The sequence below is a fragment of the Mustelus asterias genome, chromosome 13 (genome assembly GCF_964213995.1).
Source record: "Mustelus asterias chromosome 13, sMusAst1.hap1.1, whole genome shotgun sequence".
In the NCBI taxonomy this organism is placed as follows: domain Eukaryota; kingdom Metazoa; phylum Chordata; class Chondrichthyes; order Carcharhiniformes; family Triakidae; genus Mustelus; species Mustelus asterias.
Genome location: NC_135813.1, coordinates 58,831,301 through 58,847,803, shown reverse-complemented (window position 1 = coordinate 58,847,803; position 16,503 = coordinate 58,831,301). Strand labels below are relative to the sequence as shown.

General features: G+C 45.9%; 1 protein-coding gene across 2 annotated transcripts in view; it reads right to left on the bottom strand.

Moving 5' to 3' along the window:
• rab35b (RAB35, member RAS oncogene family b) overlaps positions 1-13,354 on the bottom strand; it is a 49,275-nt gene extending 35,921 nt beyond the window's left edge. The window contains exon 1 of one of the 2 annotated variants that reach the window (XM_078226835.1): positions 13,018-13,354. In XM_078226835.1, coding sequence (XP_078082961.1) covers positions 13,018-13,069 — 52 coding nt within the window. In that variant the 5' untranslated portion in view covers positions 13,070-13,354. The remainder of the gene's footprint in view (positions 1-13,017) is intronic. The other variant, XM_078226836.1, reaches the window with a different exon arrangement.
• Positions 13,355-16,503: the final 3,149 nt, after the last annotated feature.

Sequence of the window (16,503 nt, the reverse complement as noted above, 5' to 3'; positions counted from 1 at the left end):
GCTACAGGACAAGCATGTGCCTGTAAAAAAGAAGGATAGGAAGGGTAGGATTAGAGAACCGTGGATAACCAGGGAAATTGAGGGACTGGTCAAAAAAAAAAAGAGAGGCGTATGTTAGGTCCAAGCAGATAAAAACGGAGGGAGCTCTGGAGGAGTACAATGAAAGTAGGAAAGTACTCAAACGGGGAATTAGAAGAGCAAAAAGGGGTCACGAAATGTTCTTGGCAGACAGGATTAAGGAGAATCCCAAGGCATTTTATTCATACATTAGGAACAAAAGGGTTGTTAGGGAAAAAATCGGACCTCTCAGGGACAAAAGTGGGGACTTATGCTTGGAGCCCAAAGAAGTAGGGGAGATCCTAAATGAATACTTTGCGTCGGTATTCACAAAGGAGAGGGATGTGTTGACTGGGAGTGTCTCGGAGGGGAGTGTTGAACCGTTGGAGAAAATCTCCATTACAAAGGAGGAAGTGTTAGGTTTGTTAGAGAATATAAAGACTGACAAATCCCCAGGGCCTGATGGAATCTATCCAAGGCTGCTCAGGGAGACGAGAGGTGAAATCGTTGGGCCTCTGACTCAAATCTTTGTCTCGTCACTGGACACAGGTGAGGTCCCAGAGGATTGGAGGATAGCCAATGTGGTCCCGTTATTTAAGAAGGGTAGGAAGGATAACCCGGGTAATTATAGGCCGGTGAGCTTGACGTCCGTGGTGGGGAAGTTGTTGGAGAAGATTCTTAGAGATAGGATGTATGCGCATTTAGAAAGGAATAAACTCATTAACGATAGTCAGCATGGTTTTGTGAGGGAGGTCGTGCCTCACTAACCTGGTGGTGTTTTTTGAAGAAGTGACCAAAATGGTTGACGAAGGAAGGGCCGTGGATGTTGTCTATATGGACTTTAGTAAAGCGTTTGACAAAGTCCCTCATGGTAGGCTAGTGAAAAAGGTTGGATCTCATGGGATAAAGGGGGAGGTGGCTAGATGGGTGGAGAACTGGCTTGGTCATAGAAGACAGAGGGTGGTAGTGGAAGGGTCTTTTTCCGGCTGGAGGCCTGTGACTAGTGGTGTACCGCAGGGCTCTGTATTGGGACCTCTGCTGTTTGTGATTTATATAAATGATCTGGAAGGAGTAACTGGGGTGATCAGTAAGTTTGCAGACGACACAAAACTGGCAGGACTTGCAGATAGTGAGGAACATTGTCAGAGGCTACAGAAGGATATAGATAGGCTGGAAATTTGGGCAAGGAAATGGCAGATGGAGTTCAATCCTGATAAATGCGAAGTGATGCATTTTGGTGGGAATAATGTAGGGAGGAGCTACACGATAAATGGAAGAACCATAAAGGGTGTAGAGACGCAGAGGGACCTGGGTGTGCAAGTCCACAGATCCTTGAAGGTGACGTCACAGCTGAGGAAGGCATATGGCATGCTTGCCTTTATAGGACGGGGCATAGAGTATAAAAGTTGGGGTCTGATGTTGCAGATGTATAGAACGTTGGTTCGGCCGCATTTGGAATACTGCGTCCAGTTCTGGTCGCCACACTACCAGAAGGACGTGGAGGCTTTGGAGAGAGTACAGAGGAGGTTTACCAGGATGTTGCCTGGTATGGAGGGGCTTGGTTATGAGGAGAGATTGGGGAAACTGGGGTTGTTCTCCTTGGAAAGACGGAGGATGAGGGGAGACTTAATAGAGGTGTATAAAATTATGAAAGGCATAGATAGGGTGAACGGTGGGAAGCTTTTCCCCGGGTCGGTGGTGACGTTCACGAGGGGTCATAGGTTCAAGGTAAAGGGGGGGGGGGAGGTTTAACACAGATATCAAAAGGACATATTTTACACAGAGGGTCGTGGGGGCCTGGAATGTGTTGCCGGGCAAGGTGGTGGAGGCGGACACACTGGGAACGTTTAAGACTTATCTAGACAGCTATATGAACGGAGTGGGAATGGAGGGATACAAAAGAGTGGTCTAGTTTGGACCAGGGAGCGGCGCGGTCTAATTGTTCCTGGTTTCTCGTTTCAAGGCTTCATTCTATGATCATCTTGCTGGTGCCAGTACAGAGCGAGACTGCGGATAGTTGGGAACCTGTCTCGGGGGCAGGGAATTCATATGGTGTTCGTGGAAGTGGAAATGACTAGGGTTGGGAAGCATTTTCCGATCAGGGCCAGTGTGATCTCCTGGACTCGTGTCGATCGCCTCAGGGGGTCGGAGAGGAATTTCCCAGATTTTTTTTCCCCCATATTGGCCCTGGGGTTTTCACTCTGGGTTTTCGCCTCTCCCTGGAGATCACATGGTCTGGAATGGGGGGGTGGGGGTGAGTTAATAGGTTGTGATGAACAAAGCATCGTAGCTGTGAGGGACAGCTCGGTGGATAGGATATTGGTATGTAGATAGGCTGGAAAATTGGGCGGGGATCCTGGATTCAGGATTCAATCCTGGACCGGGGAGCGGCGCGGACTTGGAGGGCCGAAGGGCCTGTTCCTGTGCTGTATTGTTCTTTGTTCTTATTCCAACCATCTATTCTTGGTACCCTTAGTCTGCTCCCCAATTCTGAAACATTTCTGACAAACCTCAGCACTTGCGCACTAATGCCACACTGAACCATCTGCAACTAAAATGACCTCTCCTTAATTCCACATCACACTCCCTCATGGCAAAACCTCTGCACTCTACATCCTGGGATAGTTGACAGTCCCTCATTATTAACTAAAATGCTGCAGCACTGACTAGAGAAATGCACTGAAAGCATACATCCATTATGAATAGGCAGAGGCTCAAAAAATGGTGACAATCAACCAGGGTTCTGTGGTCAGATGGACAACAACAACGGTTCTATTGGCTGGAAGAGCAATTGTGTCAATGAGAGTCAAGCATGCCAGATGCAAGTTAGAAGGCTTCTGCAAGTGGTGAGCTGACACTTCCCGTGTTGACCAAATAAGGGTAGAGATTTGGGTTATTTCAAACATCTTGGCACCAAGGTTTCCCACCATGCACTATTATGGCATTGAGTTTTAATATACAAGAGTTTAAATCCTCACAGGTGTCACTCATTCCAGATGTTTCCATCCATAATACATCAGGGCTATGAGCACAGTCCATAGTTGAATAGCTTGCTAGCACTTGCTCATGAAATATCTTAATGCGTGAATCATTCAGTGGTGAATGTGACCACACTTCTAACAAGAGGCTCCATGTCAGTGTCAAAATGAGTTTAAACAAATGAAAGTGCTCCACGGGTTTCGGATAGCCCCCTTTAATGAGATACAGGCTCCAGACATGTGATCTACATAGCATTTACATACATGGTTGAGGCTGTGAGACCTACGTGCAGTTTGGGATAAACATTATGGAGTTGTTTCCGAGTAACTCCATTGGCTGTGATCGAACATTGTGGATTGGCTGAGTGTCAGAGAACTTGCTGGAAGATTGGGAAAGTTTGGGGATAAAAAGATGTGTTCAGCCTTTGTCTCCAGTGATAACCAAGACCCACCACCATAAGTGTGCCCTGGAGGAACATCTTCAGAGAAGACAAAGAATCACAAGAAAGAATATGCATCGGGAACAGACTTGGCCAGTTCTTCAAACCATGTTGTCTTCGTTTTCAGTTAACAGGTTAATATTAAAGTCAAAGAGAGCAAAGTGTTGCATCTGTTGTAAGTTTGAGTTTGCTAGTGTTAAATAAAGTAAAGGTTTTGTTTAGACGAATGTATCGACTCCCGTCCTTGGTTTGTTATACTAAAATAAGTACCTGGGAAGAGATTTAAGTTTAGAGCCAGATAACAGTTCCCAACTCTGTGTCCAGTAACCTCTTGTTGAAGAATCTATCTGGGAGTCAAAGAGGAGAGAGAGCAGTCGAACGATCCATATTCACAACAATGACTCCCTGAATAAGCTTTGTACCAGAACCTACATATGCCACTTTCTGACACATTCCCCTAAGACAAGTCCAGTTCACAACAGAATTCGTGGAGTTCAGTGCATGTGAATTTGTTCATTATACACTCAGTAACTGAATTAACGTTCCCAATCTCCTTGGCCGAAATGGCAACGTTTAATTTGAAAAATTTAAGAGTTGCACTTCTATGGGTAGTGGGTAGCCACTTAACTCTTGGCATTACTGGCAAGTCAACATTTACTGCCCATCCCTAGTTTCCCTTTAGGTTTTGTTGGGCTGTCTTTTTGAAACAGTGGGGTTTATGTGGTGAAGATGCTCCCACATGTTAAGAATGTCTGAATTTTGACATCACCAATGATATATATCCAAGGTAGAACAGTATGAGACTTGGAGGGGAGCTTGCAGATGATGGCAATCCAATGCACTTATTGTCCTTGTCCTTCCCGGGTGGAAGTTGCAGGTTCAGGAGACGTTACTGTCGAAGCACTGGCTCGTTGTTGCAGTGCATCTATTAGGTTGAAAACAGAGGTTTGGACTAATGCATGAGATGGCAGTCAAATAAACGGAGATACTGGATGGTGTTGAATTTTGTGTATTGTTGCATTTGCAACAAAATAGACAAATGGAGAGTATTTTGATGTGTGCTTTGTAGAAAGTGAGGCACTTTGGAGAGCCAGAAGGTGAGCCATTCAAAGAATGTCTAAACCAAGACCTGGACTAATCACCGCAACATTTATGTAACTGCTCCATTTGAGTTTCAACAGTTACCTCTGCCCCCAAGAATGTCGAAGGTGGGGAACCTGACAATGATAATGCCATTAAAAAAACCAAGGCAGAGGTAGTTTAAGTTCTCTTTTGTTAGAGGTGGTCATCTTCTGGAACCTGAGCTTAATATTTAGCAGCCTACGTTAGATGTTGTCCTGGCCTTGCCGCAGTTGTGGATTTCTATGAATGGAGATGAACACTCATTAACAGTGAATATTCTCAAGGCCATCTCAACTTCATTTCATTGAGGTGGTGGTGCTGAGGAGCAGCGCACTATTTTATTTGGACCTCAAGAACATGACAATAATGTGTGTTTTTGCATATTTGGACTGCATTAGTTTGATGTCCAAACCAAGTTTGTTCAGCTGAAACATGCTGCGATTTTAAACAAACACTCCAAAAGCATTTGAACTTCCCTCAACAAGCCACTGAGCTTCATCCAAGTGCATCCACCAAAACCCCATTCAAATCAAACTCCAGGAAAGTGACCTGCAGCAGCACAAGACGACAATGGAGTAACATCGCTGAATACTCAAAGCACAAGTACATTTGCCAAGCTGACTTTATTGCTGGCTTGCTTTGCCAAAAAAAAACCTCTTAAATAAATGAGCAGATTTCAGAGTAATACTTAACTACCTCTGCCTCTGTTTTCAATTCAGCCTTCCCCAATCCACCTTCCTGTGCTGACCTCATTCTCCTCAGTGTCTCATCTTTCACATGCAGACCACTTGTCAGTCTTCCTATACCTTTCCCACTTGTTTCAAATTGAAACCTACCTTTGTTGCAAAATTAAATCATGCAATGATGGCTGGTTTTCTCCTCCTCCTATCACTGCCAACTCTTTCTATTCCAATTAAAATAATCTTCTCAATCAGTAACCAAGCATTGCATTATTACAAACTTAAGCTGTGCCTGACATATTTCAAAAACTCTTTTTTCACTTCCCACAATTCACCAACCTCCTCCTGCAAAAACCATGGGCTGGCAGGTGATCTGTAAAGGCCACTGGAAAAGGGTAGGGTCCCAATGAGACCTAAAGCAGCTTTCTTGTTGAATGACGTGGCCTTTATCAGCTTGCCCGTTGGAGCCTGTAAACCCAGCTGCAATTTCTTCTTCATTTCTTTCAAGAGCTGTGGGCATTGCTGGCAAGGCAGCATTTGTTGCCCATATCTAATTGCCCTTCAACTGAGTGGCTTGCGAGGCCACTGCACAGGGCATTTAACAGTCAACCATATTGCTGTGCGTCTGGAGTCACGTGTAGGCCAGACTGGGTAAGGATGGCAGATTTCATTCCCCAAAGGACATCAGTGAACCAGATGGGTTTTTGCAACACATGATAGTTTCATGGTCACCATTACTGAAACTAGCTTTCAATTCTGGATTTTATTAATTGAATTTAAACTCTACCAGCTGCTATGGTGGGATTTGAACCCTTGTCACCAGAGCATTCTGTCTGGAGCTCTGGATTACTAGTTCAGCGATATTACCACCAGCCCAGCATCTTCACATTCCATCGTGAAAACACACACTGGGTTGATTTCAGATGCTCTTTGAGGGAAAGAAATTAATTAAGTAAAGTTCACGGGGGAGCAATCGCATGCTCCCAATCCCCACTATTTTTTTAAAAACACCATCTCAGTCTTGCCACTAAACAAGCACGGCCTCTTCCATATTAAGCCATTCTAACATGAAAGCAATGAGTTGCATTTACCTGCTTCAAATGATTCCCCCATCCTTTTCCAATTTGAGCAATTGGAACCAACATAGCAGAGTAACCTGGGGGTCCTTGTGCATGAGACGCAAAAGCCCAGTCTGCAGGTACAACAGGTGATCAAGAAGGCAAATGGGATGTTGGCCTATATTGCGAGGGGGATAGAATATAAAAGCAGGGATGTCTTGATGCACCTGTACAGGGCATTGGTGAGGCCGCAGCTGGAATACTGTGTGCAGTATTGGTCCCCTTATATGAGGAAGGATATATTGGCATTGGAGGGAGTGCAGAGAAGGTTCACCAGGTTGATACCGGAGATGAGGGGTTTGGATTATGAGGAGAGGCTGAGGAGATTGGGTTTGTACTCATTGGAGTTTAGAAGGATGAGGGGGGATCTTATGGAGACTTACAAGATAATGCGGGGGCTGGATAGGGTGGAGGCGGAGAGATTCTTTCCACTAAGTAAGGAAGTTAAAACTAGAGGACACAGACTCAAAATAAAGGGGGGTCGGTTTAAGACAGAGTTGAGGAGGAACTTCTTCTCCCAGAGGGTGGTGAATCTCTGGAATTCTCTGCCCACCGAGGTGGTGGAGGCTACCTCGCTGAATATGTTTAAAGCGCGGATGGATGGATTCCTGATCGGTAAGGGAATTAAGGGTTATGGGGATCAGGCGGGTAAGTGGTACTGATCCACGTCACATCAGCCATGATCTTATTGAATGGCGGGGCAGGCTCGAGGGGCTAGATGGCCTACTCCTGCTCCTATTTCTTATGTTCTTATGTAAGCCAACCAGCAGTAAATAGCAACAATCTGTCCTTATTGGATTATTCCCCTCGATTTTGCCCTGATTATTAACCGAGTTTTCACCCAGAATGCAGTCAAATCTCACAGCATTGCCTCCTACTGACTCTTTCCTTCCCACAACCCTACTTCCTCGTACAATCTTCAGGTGGTCAAACTAAAGCTTCCCAGCACTAAATAATTACATTCTGATTATTCTCCTCCATAGTTTCAGCCTGACAACCCTACACTAAACAGGAGACACACAATTCCTCTCAATTAAGACCAAGTTAGTAATTTGATTAGTCAATGCTTTATTTCTGCTTAAATATTTTAAACTCAAAGTTAAAGCCATATTATAAAGCCCTCTGATATTGGGCATTCCTCACAATATTTGTTACAACAAGTAATGATACAAGACAGTGGTAGGTACCAAAAAAAAATGAAACACAGACAGGTCGATATAGTTTTGTGACACTCATAACCCCTCCTCACCTTAAACTGTCCTCACCATCAGTGACAGGTCAGTAACCACCTTGTAACCTGTCCTGTCATACAGCTCAAAATACTCTCCAGAGACCACTGACATTTGGAAAGATGATCTATAATTGCACTGCTGGATATTTTCTCCCCATCCCCTCAAAGTTTCAATAGACTGTGCAAACTGCTATATCTGCACAGGAATTTTCTTTTTAAAATGTGCAAACCAGAACAGGGTTTTGTGGTTTTCACCATTTTTGGACTTGAATACTCCGGATGTGAGCTTCAAAAAGGTAAGGATTGCATTTAGCGAGATGCCGGGCCATCCGTCAATGACTTACATGGTTTAATAATTGCCCTGTGCAAGAGGCAGAGTCAACCACATTGTTATAGGACTGGAGTCACACTGAGTCAGATGGGAAGGACAGCAGGACTCTTTCCCTAAAATACATCAGTGAACCAGTTCGGTTTTTAAACATCATAACAATACCAGCTTCATTTTGTTTAAAACGGAATTACAATTCAGAGTGAACACATTATTTGTGTTATTAATCCAGTGACAAATACAGTTAGTCCTGGGATAAACCAGACAGTATTTGCAATGAAACAGATCTTGGCCATAGTTAGCTGTATGGTAGTGTTCACACTTTGATGTTTTACATAGCCACAGGTTTCATAGATCTTACAGTCTTACGTGATTCAGAGAATGCTCCTCAACAGAAACAGGATATCCTGAAAAGTTACATGTCATTGGGGTATCAAGATCGATCATTGACCCCAATGAACTGAGAGCAAACACTTCTGCAGTATTCTGCTACACTGAAATAACACTCAAAAAGCCGAAGTAACAGTCACAAATGGCACCCTTTCTGACTGTGATGTACTCCCCCATGTCATCTTCGCAATCTGTCTGCAGCCTTTGCTACAGTTGACCACATCCTCCTGCATTAGAGTCATACAGTACAGAAAAGGTCCTTTGGCCCATTGAGTCTGCACCAACAATATCTACCACCAAAGGTGCACTAATTTTCCTGCACTTGTCCCATATTCTTGAATATTATGATATTTCAAGTGCTCACCAAATATTTTTTAAAGCCTGTAAGGTTTCCAGCCACGACTACCTTCTCAGGCAGTGCATTCCAGGTTCCCACCACCCTTTGAATGAAAACTTTTTTTGACAAAACCTCTTTGAATCTCCTGTCCCTTGCCCTAAAGCAATGTCCCATTGGTTAGCTGAGTGGGATTGCCCTTATTTGGTTCCATGCTTAGCTGTCCCATTTTGGCTAGGGAATCTCCAACAATGGGCAGCACGGTGGTACAGTGGTTAGCACTGCTGCCTCACAGAGCCGGGTTCAATTCCAGCCTTGGCTGACTGTGTAGAGTTTGCACATTCTCCCCGTGTCTGCATGGGATTCCTCCCACAGACTAAAGATGTGTGGGTTAGGTTAATTGGCTAAATTGCCCCTTAGTGTCAAAGGGATTAGCAGAGTAAATACATGGGATTGCGAGGATAGGGCCCAGGTGGGATTGTTGTCGGTGCATGCTCGGGCCAAAAGGCCTCCACATGCACTATAGGGACTCTGATTCTAATGGCTTCTCTTCGCACTCCTACATCTGGAGAGGCCCAAAAGCATATCTTTGGCCCCTTACATTCTTGGTCATCCACATGCTGTTTCTCGGTGACATCAATAGTGGATTCAGTGCGAGTATGCTGCTAACACTCAGCTCTCCCTTCCAACCACTCATCTCTCAACCCCTGAAAGATAAATTGTCCGATAACCAGTTCTGAATGAGCTGAAAATGTCCTCTAATTAAATATTGGGGAGACTCAAGTCATTGTCTTTAGCTTCCACCACAAACCAACCCCTAACAAGCAAATCCATTCTCCTCCTTGGCCACTGTCTCAGGCTGAACCACATCAAATTGTGCAGGCCCCAAAATTCCCCCTCTACACCACTCTCTCTTTTAAAGACCATTCTAAGAAACATAGCTCCTCCAATTTTTGGCTGATAAGGCACTTCAGAGGAGCATAAGGATGTTTTACCACGTTAGACATGCTCAAGTTATGAGATGCAAAATATTCTTCCTCTAAGCAGCATTATACAAATTAAAATAACAATGAGACATGCATTTTCCCTTGAGAAACACAAGACACACATCCAAACGTGTATGGAACAAGATTGCTGCCAGTGTACACTCACTGTAATTAAATTGTAAGTGGAGACTTCGCCAGTTTAGTTTTGTTTTTTGGGCAAGGAGAGGGGGGTTCAGTATGAGGGTCGTCAATGAAAGATTAAGATTTGGTACAAAGTTTCCCATTCTGAATCATGTCTGACTGACCCGTGTGCATCTTTCACAAACAAAAGTCACTGCGTTGCTTCCTTCTGCACAGTCTGCACAATAAGATAAAGTCTAATTTTACAGACTCTCCTAATCAGGGTGGGCAGGTATCCCTGGGCACTCACTCACTGACATACTATCCCTACCCCTGGACATGCACACACTCATTCTCAATCCCTGGAGGAGAAAAGAGTGGGGAGAACCATGCATAATCCCTTGACACCTTGACTCACAAACTAGGCCAAGACCTGGATTCACACAAACCAACTATTCTAGAGAGAGGGAGGTGGTGGGTAATCAGATGCAGTGGTACCAATCCCAGGTTTCCTCACACTATCCAAAGATGTGCGGGTTAGGTGGATTAGCCATGGTAAATTGCCCCTTAGTCAGGGGGATTAGCAGGATAAATATGTGGGGTTATGGGAATAGGGCCTGGGTGGTATTGTGGTCAGTGCAGGCTCAATGGGCCAAATGGGCTCCTTCTGCGCTGTAGGGATTCTATCCTTCAGTTCACTCACTCACTGGTTTTAGACATACTGCTTTCCTTGATCCATATTAAATGACCGAGGCGTGGATGTACAGGGAACAATTTCAAACTGTGCAGCCAATAAAACATAGGTAGATAATTATGAGAGGAGAAATCAGAAACACAAAGGGACTTGGGAGCCATTGTTCAAGATTCTCTTAAGGTTAACGTGCAGGTTCAGTCGGCAGTTAGGAAGGAAAATGCAACATTAGCATTCATGTCAAGAGGGCCAGAATACAAGAGCAGGGATGTACTTCTGAGTATTGTGAGCAGTTTTGGATCCCATATCTATGGAAGGATGTGCTGGCCTTGGAAAGGGTCCAGAGGATGTTCACAAGAATGATCCCCAGAATGAAGAGCTTGTCATACGAGGAACGGTTGAGGTACTCGGAGTTTAGAAGGATAAGGGGGGATCTTATTGAAACTTACAGGATACCATGAGGCCTGGATAGAGTGGACGTGGAGAGGATGTTTCCACTCGTAGGAAAAACTAGAACCAGAGGGCACAACCTCAGGCTAAAGGGATGATCCTTTAAAACAGAGATGAGGACGAATTTCTTCAGCCAGAGTGGTGAATCTGTGGAACTCTTTGCCGCCGAAGGCTGTGGAGGCCAGGTCATTGAATGTCTTTAAGACAGAGATAGATAGGTTCTTGATTAATAAGGGGATCAGGCAGGAGAATGGGGATGAGAAAAATATCAGCCATGATTGAATGGCGGAGCAGACTCGATGGGCCGAGTGGCCTAATTCTGCTCCTATATCTTATGGAGAGTAACACCCTTCAAAAGGGCACAGACAGGCTGGTGGAAAGAGCATGGACATCAGACATTGGAAACCTATGCAGAAGTGTGAAGCAATACACTGATAGGTAGAAAGGATGAAGAGAGGCAATCTAAACCGAAGGGTATAATTATAAAGTTGGTGCAGGAACAGAGAGGATTGAGAGAACATCTGCAACAATCACTGAAAGTGGCAAGGCAGATTGAGATAGCGCTTAACAGGGAAGATGGGATGCTGAGGCAAGGAAGTTATGATTATTCTTTATAAAACACTAGTTCAGCCTCAGTCAGAGTATTGTGTACACACCCCAGGAAGGATGTGAAGACTTTATAGAGGGTGCCGAAAAGATTTGTGTGAAAGGTTCCAGGGATGGGAGACTACAGTTAAGTGGATGGATTAGAGAAACCGGGATTGTTCAGAGAAAGCAGCTGAGTAGAGATTTCAAAGAGATGTTCAAAATCATGAAGGGTCTAATCAGAGTAGATAGGGAGAAATTTGTCCCAATGGCAGAAAGACAATTTAAGGTGACAAGCAAAGGAAACAATAGTGACACAAGGAAAAGCAGCCTGTTGGTTAGGATGCGGAATGAATTGCCCCAGTTTGTGGTGAAGACAGATTCAATCATGGCCTTCAAAATGGAATTGGACAAAAACATACAAAGAGGAATATTTTTTAGGGTGCCAGGGAAATGGCCTGGGAGTCAGGGTAACCCAGTTGCTCTTGCAGGAAGCTGGCACAGATAGGTCAGGCCAAATGTGTGCTGTAACCACCCCATGATTTGCTGACATTACAAGGTTCCAACACTCAAGGAGACCGCAAGATTATGCCATCTTCGGGCTGCTTTGCATTTATTGGCACCAAGGCACACACACTCCATCCCTGAACTTTTGTCACAATGGTATAATCATCTAATCCTCAGGCTTTTACACCTCTTTCTGCCAATATGCTTCTATTTTATACACTGGTCCTAGTCCCCAATATACACATGCTTCACACCCAGTCTCTTAATAAACAGCACACGAGATTTCCCTCATTCGCCAACTCTGCCCTCTCCCACTCACCCCACCTCTTCAACACACTCACCCCAATCCCAAGCACCCTCCTCACTCATTGCACTTGCCTCACCTGCAACTCCACCATTTCCCTGCTCTTCTCACAGTCTCTCCTCCCCTATCTCAATCTCAGGAGCTTAATTGCCAGTCCCTCCACCGCAGGTATTTACTCTCCATTCCCCCTCCTTACTCACAACACCCCCCTCTCCCTGGTCACCCTCACTCACTACACCCCCCCCCCCCTCTCACTACACCCCCCTCACTCACTATACTCTCTTCGCCCTGGTCCCCTCACTCACTGCACTCCCCTCGCCCTGGTCCCCTCACTCACAGCACTCCCCTCCTCTTTCACTAACTACACCCCCCTCCCCTCTCCTGCCCCCCTCCCCTCTCCTGCCCCCCTCCCCTCTCCTGCCCCCCTCATCCACTCTATTTCCATCTCAGGAGCTCGGCAATCTCCAGTCCCTCCGCCCCGGATATTTACACTCTAATCCCAGCCCCGACTTCTTTCCGACAAGCCGCCCCCCGGCAGCACAGAGTGAGTGGAGGCACCGAGGGCTGCGGCCTGTCTGCCTCTGGCTCCCCTTCCCCAGTCTGTGCGGACGCTGTTGTCGGGGCCTTGGGATCGGCCTGTTTCCTGCCGCCGCCGCCCCGGGTCCACTGCTCGGGTCTCCCCCGTCTGCTACTCACCGCTGTCCCCGATGATAAGCAGTTTAAAGAGATGGTCGTAATCCCTGGCCATGGCGGCGGCGCTGAGCGGGGGAAGCTCGGCTCAGTCTCTCAGTGGCGGCGCCGCTTCCTCCGACTGTTTGTGCAGGGCGGCTGCGACTATCCGGCTCCCGCTCGGTTCGGCTGTTTTCGGAACCACTCGACTCCTCAACAGTCCGCCCGCCTGCCTTCCGGAAATAGCTCCGGCCTCCTGAACTTCGGCTATTTCCGGTGACGCTCAGATCCCCGGCTCTCCCTGCCGCCGGATTTCGGCTCTTTCCGGAGACGCTCAGCCCCCCCCCCCGTTCTCCCGGCCGCCGGAGTTCGGCTATTTCCGGAATCACTCGGCTCCTCAACAGCCTTCACCTGCCTCCCTTCCGGAAGTAGCTCCGGCCTCCTGCACCTCGGCTATTTCCGGTGACGCTCAGATCCCCGGCTCACCCTGCCGCCGGAGTTCGGCTCTTTCCGGAGACGCTCAGCTCCGTGGCTCTCCCTCTCGCCAGAGTTCGGCTCTTTCCGGAGAGAGTCGCCATCTTGGGCTTGGCTCTTTCCGGAGACTCTCGGCTTTTTCCTGTCAGGGCTCTGGGCTGGGCGGATGGTGGAGGTAATGAAATTATTGAGGATCCTAATCGTTAAATATCTTGTTCAGGGAAACAACAATTGAGGAGCCATAGATGTAGAGTTTAAAGTTACCCTCTGTGGACCGTCCTTCATCTCCAAAGATCAAGAGAGACAAACTTCATTGAATGTTTACGGCACAGAAGGCCATTCAGCCCATCATAGCCCTACTGGATCTCTGCAAGAGAAACAGCTCATCCCCACATTTCCAACATCCCTGCAAGATGATTTTTCTTCAACTGCCCATCCTTTTGAAAGCCACGATTGAATCTGCCCAAACCATCTCCTCAGCAAACACATTCCAGACCATAATAACGTTGCATTAAAAATAATTCTTTCTTTATGACACTGCTGGTTCTTTTGTCATTTACTCTGAATCAATAGTCTTGGGCTGTCCACCAATGGGAACAATTTGTTTCTATCATAGAATCCCTACAGTACAGAAGGAAGCCATTTGGCCCATCGAGCCTGCACTGACAACAATCCCACCCAGGCCCCATCTCTGTCTAACACATATTTACCCTGACATGGCCAATCAACCTAACCTACATATTTCTGGATTGTGGGAGGAAACCGGAGCTCCAGAGGAAACCCATGCAGATACGGGGAGAATGTGCAAATTCCACATAGACAGTTACCCAAGGCTAAAATTGAACCTGGATCTCTGGCACTGTGAGGCAGCAGTGCTAACCACCGTGCTACCCAGATCTACCTAGATCCTTCATGATTTTGAACAACCCAAACAATCTTTCAATTTTTTTTCTCTTGAGAACTGCCCGGTTTCTCTAATCTATTCACTTAACTATAAAATCCCTCATCCCTGGAATGATTCTCATAAATCCTTCCTGCACATTTTTCTAAAAGCTCAGCTGGGCATTATGTTAAATTTGAGGCACCACACTGCAAAAAGGATGAACAAGTATTAATTAAGGATCACCGTAACTTTCGTAGTTTTGTCCCCTATGCATTTATTTATAAAGCCCAGGATTCCATATGCCTTTTAAATTACTCTCCACATTCAATGTCACTTTCGATAATTTGGATGCCTATATCCCCAGGTCTATGTTCCTGCAGCCTCTTTCGAATTGTATCCCTTAATAAATATTGCCTCCTTGTTCTTCCTCCCAAAAATGTGTCACTTCACACTTTCCTGCATAAAATTTTATCTGTAAGAAGTCACACACCAGGTTAAAGTCCAACAAGGTTTATTTATTTTATCTGCCATAGTCAGCCCATTCCAGCAGCTTATCAATGTCCTCATCGGATCATAGAATCTCTACGGTGCAGAAGGAGGCCATTCGTCCCATTGAGCCTGCACCGACAACAATCCTACCCAGGCCCTATCCCCGTAACCCCACATATTTACCTGACTAATCCCCCTGACATCCCTAAGAGCAATTTACCATGGCCAATCAAACGAGCCCGCACATCTTTGGACTGTGGGAGGAAACCAGAGCACCCGGGGGAAACCCACAAAGACACAGGGAGAATGTGGAAACTCAGCACGGACAGTCACCCAAGCTGGGAATTGAACCCAGATATTGGCACTGTGAGGCAGCAGTGCTAACCACCGTGCCACCCCAAGATGGGGCTTTGCATTGGCCGGGGATCAAACCCAGGCCTCCCGTGTGGCAGGAGAGAATTCTACCACTGAACCACCAATGCACACACTCTCGAAATCTTATCACAATCCTCCACAGTTCACAACAACTTTAAAGTTTGTGACATTAAAAATTTTGAAATGATGCCCTGTACACCCAGGTCTAAGTTGTTATTAAAGAAAAACAGTGATCCTAACACTGACGCCTGGGAAACCCCACTACCTTCCTTCAGACCAAAAAACAACAGTCCACGAGTTACTCTCAGTTTCCTGTCACTCAGCAAATTTGGTAACCATGCTGTCACAATCCCTTTAATTCCATGAGCTCTAATTCCCTTTAATTCCACAAGCTTTGTTGACAAGCAAATATCTTTTGGAAGCACACCACATCAACCACATCACCTGAATTGAGGTGGTGGGCTGCCAGATCTTGCAGGACCACACAGTGGCACAGTGGTTAGCACCGCTGCCTCACAGCACCAGAGACTCAGGTTCAATTTTGGCCTTGGGTGACTGTGTGGAGTTCCCTGTGTCTACGTGGGTTTCCTCCCACACTCCAAAGGCATGCGGGTTAGGTTGATTGGCAATGTTAAATTGCCCTTTAGTGTCTAGCAGGGTAAACACATGGAGTTATGGGGATAGGGCCTGGATGGGATTGTTGTCCATGGGCTAAATGGTCTCCTTCTGCACTGTAGGGATTGTATGAGAACTATTATCCTGTCTTTGTCAAAACTGCTCATTATTCCAGGATTTCCTTGAATGTACTAAGATAACCCCATCTTCTTTTCTCTACTTTAAACTGCAGCACTAAACCCCTCTCCCCTATCTCCCTCATCAGTCTTGTTTATCAAATCCGAGCTGGACAATCATATGCAACGGCTTCTCTTGCAGCAGTTGCTCTGGTGTATCCGCCCAAGGATCTATTCATGACCTCCCCTATTTCTCAGCCACATGCTTCCCCTTGGCAACAGCATTCAAAATGGCAGCATCAGCTTCTACATGTACACTGATGACATCCAAGTTCAATAAAGAAAGATGGCCACGAAACATCTCAAAGGGTTTTACAGCAATGAAGTACATTTGGAGTGTACTTTCTGAACCATCTCTAAATCATCATTTTGCTTATCTGATGGATAAACAGAAATTTCCTCTTAACCATATATTGGAAGATCATAGGCATTGTCTTAAGGTCCCCACCATAAACTCTGCTCATTAGCCACCATCTCCATCCCTTGATTTGGCAATTGGTG